At 40.1% G+C, this 10,156-nt stretch overlaps 1 protein-coding gene across 1 annotated transcript; it reads right to left on the bottom strand.

Moving 5' to 3' along the window:
• Nucleotides 1–649: 649 nt before the first annotated feature.
• On the bottom strand, nucleotides 650–1,963 carry LOC141621079 (putative nucleoredoxin 1). The gene has a single exon (XM_074437793.1). The coding sequence runs from the start codon at nucleotides 1,961–1,963 to the stop codon at nucleotides 650–652; it is 1,314 nt and encodes a 437-aa protein (XP_074293894.1).
• Between the last annotated feature and the right edge of the window lie 8,193 nt (nucleotides 1,964–10,156).

The following is a 10,156-nucleotide window of genomic DNA, read 5'->3' on the forward strand; positions in this document are numbered from 1 at the left end:
AAGAGTCAGGAATCGAACCCCTGACCACTTGTTTAAGAGATGAGAGCCCTTACCACTCACACCAACCAACTTTGGTACGGTATTCTTGCTTTTGACGATCAAAAACTTGTGACCTCTCACAGATAAAAAAAAAAACCCTTTTAAGACTCCATTATCTGTTTTAAACCTAAGACCGGTTAAATAGCATACCATTTGCATAGATAAGACAAAAATATAATACTTAAATATTAGCAAAAGACTCTTATCTATGCAAAATGATAGATTATTTAACCCGTTTTAGTTTTAAAACGGATATATCCGTCTTAAGAGATAATTATTGATTAACATTTAATCTTCACCTTCCCAAATTGGATAAATCACCTTCCCTTCCAAATACAAAGCCAACTACTCTGTCTTTCCCAAAATACCATTCCTCCCTGTTTCCCCGCAATTTTTTTTTATCAAATTCAACAACAATATCAAAAAATTAGGGTTTCAAATTTCCCCCAAATGTCATCTCATCTTCTAAACAATTAAAATTCACTTATCATATCATCAGCAATCGACCTAAAAATGGCTAATTAAAATTAGCATAATGGTCTTTGTTGGCTTAAATACATCATTTTGAATACAATGTTGGTTGAATTTATCAACACTACAAATATCGTCTTTAGTTCAAAGCCTCAAACCTAGGAAACCTATCTTTAAATTCATCGATGACTTCTTCCTTGAGTCTACTGTTATCGAATGGGTAAGCCTCGACACCTCGTGAGGATAGATGCTTGGAAACTTGTATGGAGCCAAGTAGACCATCTTTCTTGAATGCAACAAGGTTGTTTAAATAATTACTACTCTCTGAGAATGAGAATATTACCTTTGACAGGGAATCCAAGTGACTAACATCGTAAGGGCATATCAACCATGGCATTTCAGTAGTAATAGAGATTAATGACGGACAAGGCCCAATGTATACTAACTCCGTATCAGGATCCTTAGCCTTCATAGCAGAATAATATTTCAAAAGTGGACCACATACGGAAAAAGCTTTGATACGCTCGACAGTTTTGCAAATGTAGACCAACACATTCTTGCCTACCAGAGAGGCCACCGGCACCTGCACCGACACCTGCACCTTATCAAGACGATTTCTAAGAACATAGTCTCTTTTCCCATGAACCAACATCGATGCTAAGGTAAGGTTACTTATCCTGTTCGCCTCTTCCTGGAACATGAGTTCTTTAGAGAAAGGATATGCACGCAATCCAAATTTGCGTACAACATATGCACAAAAGGGATCTGCAAATCCTTTGCCCACAATGATCAACTCGTCAACATCAGAATGATCCATGCAAAGTCGTTGGAGCCTAAGGCTTACCCACCTCTTGAAAGGCAAGACCCACCATGATATATTTCTCTTCTCTAGGGCTCGATTAATATGATTTTCAAACACCCGCGGATCAGGGTTTTGGGTACTAAAGGGAAAATAAACGACGACAATCTCAAATGTCTTACGAGCATCTTTACAACACTCGTGTATGTGATGAAGAGTAGGTATTAGATCACCATTAAAGCAGAGGTACACTCCCACGGCCGGCTTCTCTTGGAGCTCGCTAATTGAAATCGTCTCATCACTTTTCGTGTTCTTACGGAGAACTGTGGAGGGTGGGCAACAGAAAAGATTACAAAGTGAACGAGAATTCCATGATTCGTTTTCTTGTTCATGACGAATGTTTTCAATAACCTGATCCGTAAAGGGAAAGGCATCAACTCCGTATGACTGAAAAAACGACAAGTATTTATGCCACACAACCTTCCCCCGATGCACCAAGACACCTTTTCCAAATCCTGTCCCATCAAGGCCGACAGAACGGCATATAAAGTTACTAGAGTCTGAGTCGAAAAAGGGGACGACAAGGCAAGAGGAAGGAAAGCCTGATAACAGGTGTCTAAAAGCAGACTCATCGCCATGAAAATCCTTCGTCATCTTTAGAACTAATACCAACTCAAAGGAATTACCAAGACGATCAAATAAATCAGCACAAGTACTAGAGACAGCTCGCAACTCCAACGACTGACCGCTGTGGGATAAAACAGGACATGAGAAACAACAAATCATAACCCAATCTTTTTCCCTAAGCCTCCCAACTTTAACTGATTATTATTATTATTATTATTATTATTATTATTATTATTATTATCATTTCGAACCAAGTAATCTCGTTTATCTGTGGATAGAAACGAGACTACATCAAAATTAATAGGATGAATATTGACAATGTTGTTGTTCAACTCAGCGGGATAGGAGCACGGAACCTCGGGATAACAACCTATTTTGCATGCGAAAAATTCATTTTGTTCATCATCATTGTCGTCATCTTCCCAGAGAGAAAAGAAGTCGAGTCTCCCACCGAGTGGAAGATCAGGGTAGAAGTACTCGTTCCCCATCAACGGAAGCAATGCCTTCAAATCATTCTCTGTATCTAAAAGCGCCATCTCGCTGCCTACAGAGTAGTCATTATTAGATAACAATATTAACAAATTTGGAATACCAAGTCATTACAAATTTCAATTATTTTCGTAGTAAATTTCAAATCGCTTAAACTAATTACACTACTACGAAAACGCGGGATACCGACGGAAATAATCAAGCCGTACCGACGGCTTTTCCGTCAGTATTTCCATTTCCAGACGGAAATTCCGTCAGAAACCAGGGTCAGCGTATTTCGTCACTAAAATACCTGTCCTGACGGAATTTCCGTCAATAAACGAAAATACTGATGGGAAAAACCGTCGTTTGATACTAGCTTGCAACTGACGGAATTTCCGTCAGTATATGAATTTACTGACGGAAATTCCGTCTGACACGTGACACGTGGAAATTCCGTCAGTTATCCGTCAGTATCCCGTTTTTTCTGACGGCTTCTTTTTTCCGTCAGTATGACCGTCACTATGCCGCTCGTTTTCGTTCTAGTGTAAGCTCGCCAATTCCAAATCCAAAGAACAAATCAGCAAACAATTTCGCCATTAATTAATCATAACACTAATTACAGCTAAACACTACATCAATCAATCAATCAATTAATCACATTACACCACATCAATTAAACACCGTAGATATAATCGTCATACACCGATACACGAGCTATAGTTATATCAAAAACATCAAACAAAAATCAAGAGATTAATTAAAGATTGAGAGACATAAAATTAGGGTTTCAGAAATCAAAAAAAAAATCATGAATCAACTTACAATTATACTACTTGATGCTGCAATTGTCAATGATAGATTAGGGTTTGCTAAGTAAAGCGATTTAGGGCAGAAGTTCGACGATGGTGTGCGCGCGAAGACAGGAGCGGATATGGAATAATAAATACGGTGGTGCTGAAGATTGTGATTTGGACTTAGTTTGTAAAGATTACTAGTTTTAAACCCGTGCAAATTGCACGGGTACGCTATTTCAATTTTCTTTTAATTATAGAACTATAAAAAGATGTAAAATATCTAAGATTAAGTTTTATACGGAGTACTATCTAATTATACTTTTCTAAAATAACTATGTTTAGAAATAATGTTTTAAAATAAAGCAATAAATCACTCTACTTCTTGTTGTACAATTTAGAATTACAAATGTAAATATTGAGTTATAAAAGTCATATTTGAAACTTAGAATTGAATTATAAAATTCATTTACAATTAGAGCAAATGATACTTTATGTTTGGGTCAATTGGTAGAGGAGTTGTTGTAGTACAATATGTCCCTTCGTTAGTTAAATTAGAGTTACCATTTTGTCTTGTTATTTAGATGATTTTAAAATGAATATTTTGACATATTTTTCATTTAGTAAGGATTGTTAATGAGTCAAACGGGTCCAAAAGAAAATTTTGACCCGTGCACGTTCAAGACGGTTTAGTTAAATCGTAAAATATTCAAATTTTTGACATTATCGTATAAATATATAATAATTTAAAAGAATTGTTTAAATAATCATTCATATTCACCATACCTAAATGAACAATTAAAATAATTCAAAAATTACTATCATTCCCCTAAATTAGCCAATTAAAAAAAGAGTAGGTCTCCTGAGAGACGGTCTCTTAATAAGCTTTATTGAGAGACTATTGTACAATTTTAAGAAAAAATGGTACTAAAGGTAATAAAATAGGTACAAATCATGATTAATGATAAAATGGGTACATTTATTATGTAAATAGGTACGAAATTGTTATGTCACGAACAATAATAAAAAGGGTACGAAATACAAATAAAATGGTACGAAAGATTGGTCTCTCAATAACTTAGTGAGAGACCGTCTCTCACAAGTTTTAGTGTTATGCAAGTGAGATGCTATTTGACACTTTTTTAATTTAAGATGGATATATATGTCTTAAAATAGACTAACTGAATAAAATATTATATCAATTTTTTATTTTTGTAGCTCACATAAAATAAAATAAAATAAAAAGGTTAAATGAACATAAACATTCACATTTAGACTTATTTGCTATTGGTTGGTTTAATCATAAATTTATTCAGTTGTCTCACGTAAGGTGGATGTATCCGTCTTAATATTAAAATGGGCAAGTATCATCCCACTTGTGTACATAAAATATCGCTATTCATTCTGCTTCTGTTGTATTCAAATAACTTGACTCGTCTTAAATTTAACACGAATATACCCGTTTTAAATAAGAACTTGAGATAACAATTTTATGATTGATTTGTTTATAAACATAAATAGTTGTTGAATTACTCTTTGCTGCAAACAGATAGTATTATATTTGGACATGTCTTTATGTAGATTGGGACGTACATCTCGTATACAAAAGAACCGTGAATTCGGGAAAATATATTATAATTTAGCTTGTGATTTGATAAAAAATTGTGATTAAACTTTTTATTATACGTGTAAAGTTTAATATACAAAACTCAAATTATAATTAAATTTCAGTTTTCTTTTTGTTAATGATATTAACATGGCCCGAATATGGTCGGCCCAGCCCGTCATTTTACCACACATTAACCTACTCTTCTTCTGTTTTAATTCTAATCCTATTACTATTAGATTGCCGTCACAATTAATCTCTCATTTACACTCACCCATTGAGCCATTTTCCATCTCTCATCTCCCATTTACTTGTCTTTCTAACCTCACCGCACAAACTATATATATACATTTCAATCGTTGAAAACTCACTTATAACAATGGAAAACCCATGCAAATTATGGATCTCAACCTTTCACGTGTGTTTATTTCAGTGTATTTATTGGTGTAGCTCTTTTTTATTTTCATTATTTTTTTTATTGATTATTCATGTATTCTATTTAATCTAAACTTCAGTTCAAAGCATAGTACAATTGCTTTTGTACTTAGTTTTTTTTGTTAGCCTATTATGTTCAGATTTGATGCATGAATTTTGTATATTTTTATTTAAATTGTGTAATCTTTGAAAGTCTTTTTTTTTTCAATCAGATTACTGTGTGCATAATGAGTTTGGCGATAATATTGATTTTATTTTCATACCGGTATTTTAAAATCCAAATTTATAGTACTCCCTCCTATTCACTATATTCTTCCCCTTTACTTTTTACCCAAAAAATAAGGAAATCAATTTGCACCACACAAAACACACTACCCCACATGCCATTGAATTTGGACCACACAAATCAACCTAAAAAAGGAAATAGGGAAGAAAACCCGAATAACCGAATATGGAAATAGGGAAGAAAACCTTGAATAGGAGGGAGTAATATTTTTAGTGACTTTTTGGTTTTGAAATCATAACAATGGAGATTATAGTGTATTTGTGTTTTTATTTTATTTTAATTTAATACGTATATATAATAAATTTGTACTCTATGGATTGTATTATTTCATTTGATGATTATGTTATTTTTAATATAGGTTATTAATTCCTATTTTATTTATGTTAATAGGTAATTTACAATAGTTACATATCTGCTTAATAATTGTTCAGCTTTATTGTTGTACAAAGTGGAAAAAAAAACTTAATTCCCTATATAAAAGATGATAGAGATCATGGGATAATATGGTGGGGCCTTAAATAAAAGAAAAATAAAAAAGAAGATTAAACCACAAAGCGACACATAGGCTTTGTGGTTGTTCTTTTAATAAAGAAGATCATGATTAGCGCGGGAGGCGAAGAAGAATAATCATCCCGCCTATGTTTTGCACCTGAGACACGTTCAACTATCTATTTTTACTTTTTTTTTTTTAATCATAGGGGTTGTTTGGTTGTCTTCCAAATTCACGTGAATTGGAAATTCCTAGGAAGTGCAAAAATGAGGTCTTGTTTGGTTACCCAATTCATGGGAAGTTGAAGTTTCCATAGAACTCCAATTCCTACATAATGTAGGAAGTCACTTACCTAGCCCCCCCTAGGTAAGTGAGACTTCCCACATGAATTGAGTTCCCATATCTCAACCAAACAACATTTTTTCAATTCATGTGAATTGAAAAATCATGTGAATTTTATTTCCTTGGAACTTCATCTTCCTATGGGCAACCAAACAAGCCCATATTTTTTACCATATATAAATGTTCCGGGTGTAATTCCAGAGCAGATATTTGATACCACTCGTAGCTAGTAGATTGATGTCCTTGCTTGAATCCTCCTTGCGGTCTCCTGAAACGATGAACAAACTGAGGGCTCGGCTTTGGCCAAGCGTACTCACTCCGACGCTCAAGTCAGTAAACTTAGAGAGAAGTTGTCTGTAACTTGGCTAAATGCGTATTGTAGAGAGATAAGGAAGATATTACCAGATGAATAGTGATTATTAGGTTAATTTGTGGATCCTTTCCTCAATGAAGGTTGAGGAGTATTTATAGGCATTCACCTTTTGTCACGTAGTGGCCAGGTGGCTAAGTGGCTATCAGGTGAAAAGACCGTTGTACCCTCGGCCGATGGACCTCGTGGGCGAGCTCGCCGAGGGTCTTGGATATGAGTACGCGGTTTGTGTCCCTACTGCTAGTTGTCCTAGCCGGGACCCAGGTGACAGGCCGATGGGCTCCATCGGCTAGACTGTTTTAAGTCGTTGACTTTGCTGTGGATACCCTTGACCTTGCTCAATATGTTGACTTGGTCAGCGGTGCAGAATATGCCCCATCAATTTGCCCCCAGCGTAGTCTATGCCGTGGCATGGGCTCCGATGTACGTTGAGCGTATATTCTGCGCAAGTGTTATGCAAAAATTTTCTGCGTCGGCTTCTTCTGATGCATCGGCTTGATCATTCGTAGGCCTACTATATTCCCCCTCCACATGGATGCGTAAAGGGTATCCGATGTGGGAAAGAATGTGATGCCGGCCGAGACCAGGGCTGAGGGTGCCGGTTATTTCTGGTTGCCCCCGGCCGGTGCTCCCTGGCTTGGTCGATCATGTGGCCGGCGGAGAGCAGGTGCCTAGGAATTTGGTGTGGAAGATGAACAGGCGAAGAGATGTGAATGGGCGTGTTGAATACGCTTGGTAACTGTAGCATTGATTGACATTCAACTGTTGCAACGATTGACATTCCGTGGTTGCATGTCTGACACGTGTCTGCTTGCTGATTGGTTGACGCTTCATGGGCTGTGTCCTGATTGGTCCTTCTTCATGGGCTTTTCCCTATAAATAGGGCAGTTTATGCCGTGATTTTGGCCATTACTTTCATTTCTTCAAATTTTCGAAAATTTTCTCCCAAAACCTTCATCTCTCTAAATTTTCAAGGGCTTTCCTTTCTTCCAATCTTCGGTCTTCGATCCGGCGAGTGTATTTCTTTAAGGTAATCAAACAAATTTCATTTTATTTCGTTAGCTTTGTTGTGAACATGTCTTCTGTTGATGCTGGACCTAGTAAAACTGCGTCGGGGGGCCCTAGGTCTCCTTCTCCTGAAGTTGATCCTCAAATTCTTGAGGAATGGGAGGACTCTGATTCCTATGGCGATTTTGGTGATGATTTCGGTGATGAAGTGGAAGGGCCTCGTCCTAAAGAAGGGAGGCAGTACGTCTGGATCACGGCGACGCTTGTAAGGTCCAGCTTGACCGTGCTTGGACTCATAAGCTCGCCAGTTGTTCAGGCGACAAATTTTTCGAAGGCCATTTTTTCTTTGGTAGGGGGTACAAAATTGTTATCCCTGAGGAGGGTCAGGCCGTCTGTTGTCCTCCACCGGGCCATACTGGCGTGTATATGCAGCATTTGGAGTATGGGCTCCGGTTTCCGCTGAATGGGTACGTTATGGCCATTATTAGAGCCATGAACGTTGCCGTTGCACAACTACACCCGTTGGCTGTGCGAACCATAATTGGTTTTGTCTGGCTTTGTCTCTTCAAGGGAGAGGCTCCAACGGTGAACCTATTCCGCCGGCTTCATTATCTCAAACCATCGATCTCTGGCCGCGCCGGATGGTATAGTGTGCAGATGGAGCAGGGTTACGTCTCTGTTGACAAACTTCCTTCTTGCAAGGATTGGCAAGGCCGGTGGGTGTATGTTAAGGTGCCGGATGACTATCCGCTTCCATGCTCCTTCCAGCACCAAGTTAACTTGCGGTGTGAGACTCAGGCGGAGCACGATAGATGGGTTTCCTGGAATAGGCCCAAAATATCCGCCAGCACCGTCTATCTCAAGGAGGATGAGAGGCTGGCACTGAGGCTCTTTGAGGTGGACAAGAGTGGGGTGCCGAAAAGATGGATTCCCCCGACGCAGATCATCCTTCAGGATGAGCCGCTCTGCTATGTCGGCCTCATACCGGCCCTGGCACAGGGTGAGTGGGGTCGGTGTGAGGCCCATCGTCGTTCTTAACGCTTTTGTTCCTCGAACTTCGATTTATTTTCCCTACCTTTACTCTTGCTTTATTTCTTTCGCAGATCACTTTGGAAAGGGCTTGTCTGAGGATCTTCTTCGGAGAATGGGGCTGCAGAAAGATGGGACCGTTGCTAACTTGCATCCGAAGGCTCTAGCCCACGACCGTAGGAAGTCGCCGAGTGATCTTATGGAACAACGGCTGAAGGGCTTGAGTGTGGAGGAGGCTCAGGCGAGGGTCGTTAGCGGTGTAGTGCGTCGGACGCGGAAAACTACGTCTTCGGCGGCGAAGACGTCAGCGCCGGCTGCACCTCCCATCCCTCCCCCCAAGAAGGAGATTGTTGATATTCTTGATGATGACTCCGATGAGGGGGAGTCTTCCCTTATCCGAAAGAGGAAAGGGGCTGCCTCTACCGCTGGCAGGGAAAAGTCTCCTCCGGCCAAGAAGGCCAAACATGGTACCTATCTAGCTTGTGACTTAAATTTAGCCAGGCTTTTTGATATGTCGATACACGTTGATACTGATGCCTTTAATCAATTTTTGCAGGCCAACCGCAATGGGTTCTGCCGTTCTTTGGGCGGCGAGTGGAGGGGTCTTCTGCGCAGGCTGGTGATCAAGGCGTCACTGTCAACCCTTCATCCCAGAAGGCTTCCTCCTCCCAGCCGCAGGCTGGTGATCAAATTGTTACCACCGTCCCTTCGTCCCAGAAGCCCTCCGTCTCCCAGCTTATAGAGGAAGGCACGAAGCTAATTAGGGAGTTGGCAAGGTGGCACGTGGCCACCGGTGCTCGTCTTAAGGAGCAGGAGAATACCGTGGCTCGCGTTGTTCATGAGCGCAATGTCACTAAGCGGGTGGCTGTGTCGGCAAAGATGGATCTCCTCAATGAGCGGACGCTTAGGGGAGATGCTGAGAAGGCGCTCTTGGCTGAGAGAAAACTCAGGGAGGACGCTGAAAAGGAGGTCCTTGCTGAGAGGGCGAAGAGCGAGGCTGCGGCAGCCGAAGCTGCGAAGTTGCAGGTGAAGTGCAACCTTGTTCAGGGGCAGGCCGACCTCTATCTCCAGCAGAAGAACGAGTTCAGGGACTTGTTTAAGGCTCAGGCGGAGGTGGGCCGGGGCAAAGACGCCATCATTAAGCAGAAGGAGGCGGATATTGAGATGCTCCAAGCCGTCATGCTTCCCAATTTGTGCGCTCAATTCCGGGACCTGGCCGAAGGAGCTGCTAGGGAAGTGATCGGGGAGCTTTTCCCTGTTGACGGTTCCTTTCCGTGGGACAGATATGAGGAGCTGCTTGATGATAAGCTCGCGGCTAAGGAGAAAGCCATGGCGGAGAAAGCCCAGGAGGTGGTGAGGGCGAAGGTTGAGAAGGAGGCGGCCGCGGAGAGA

The sequence above is a fragment of the Silene latifolia genome, chromosome X (genome assembly GCF_048544455.1).
Source record: "Silene latifolia isolate original U9 population chromosome X, ASM4854445v1, whole genome shotgun sequence".
NCBI lineage: Eukaryota > Viridiplantae > Streptophyta > Magnoliopsida > Caryophyllales > Caryophyllaceae > Silene > Silene latifolia.

Coding starts and splice junctions, on each gene's coding strand:
- LOC141621079 (XM_074437793.1), bottom strand. CDS start 1,963: ATGACGAAGGATTTTCATGGCGATGAGTCTGCTTTTAGACACCTGTTA.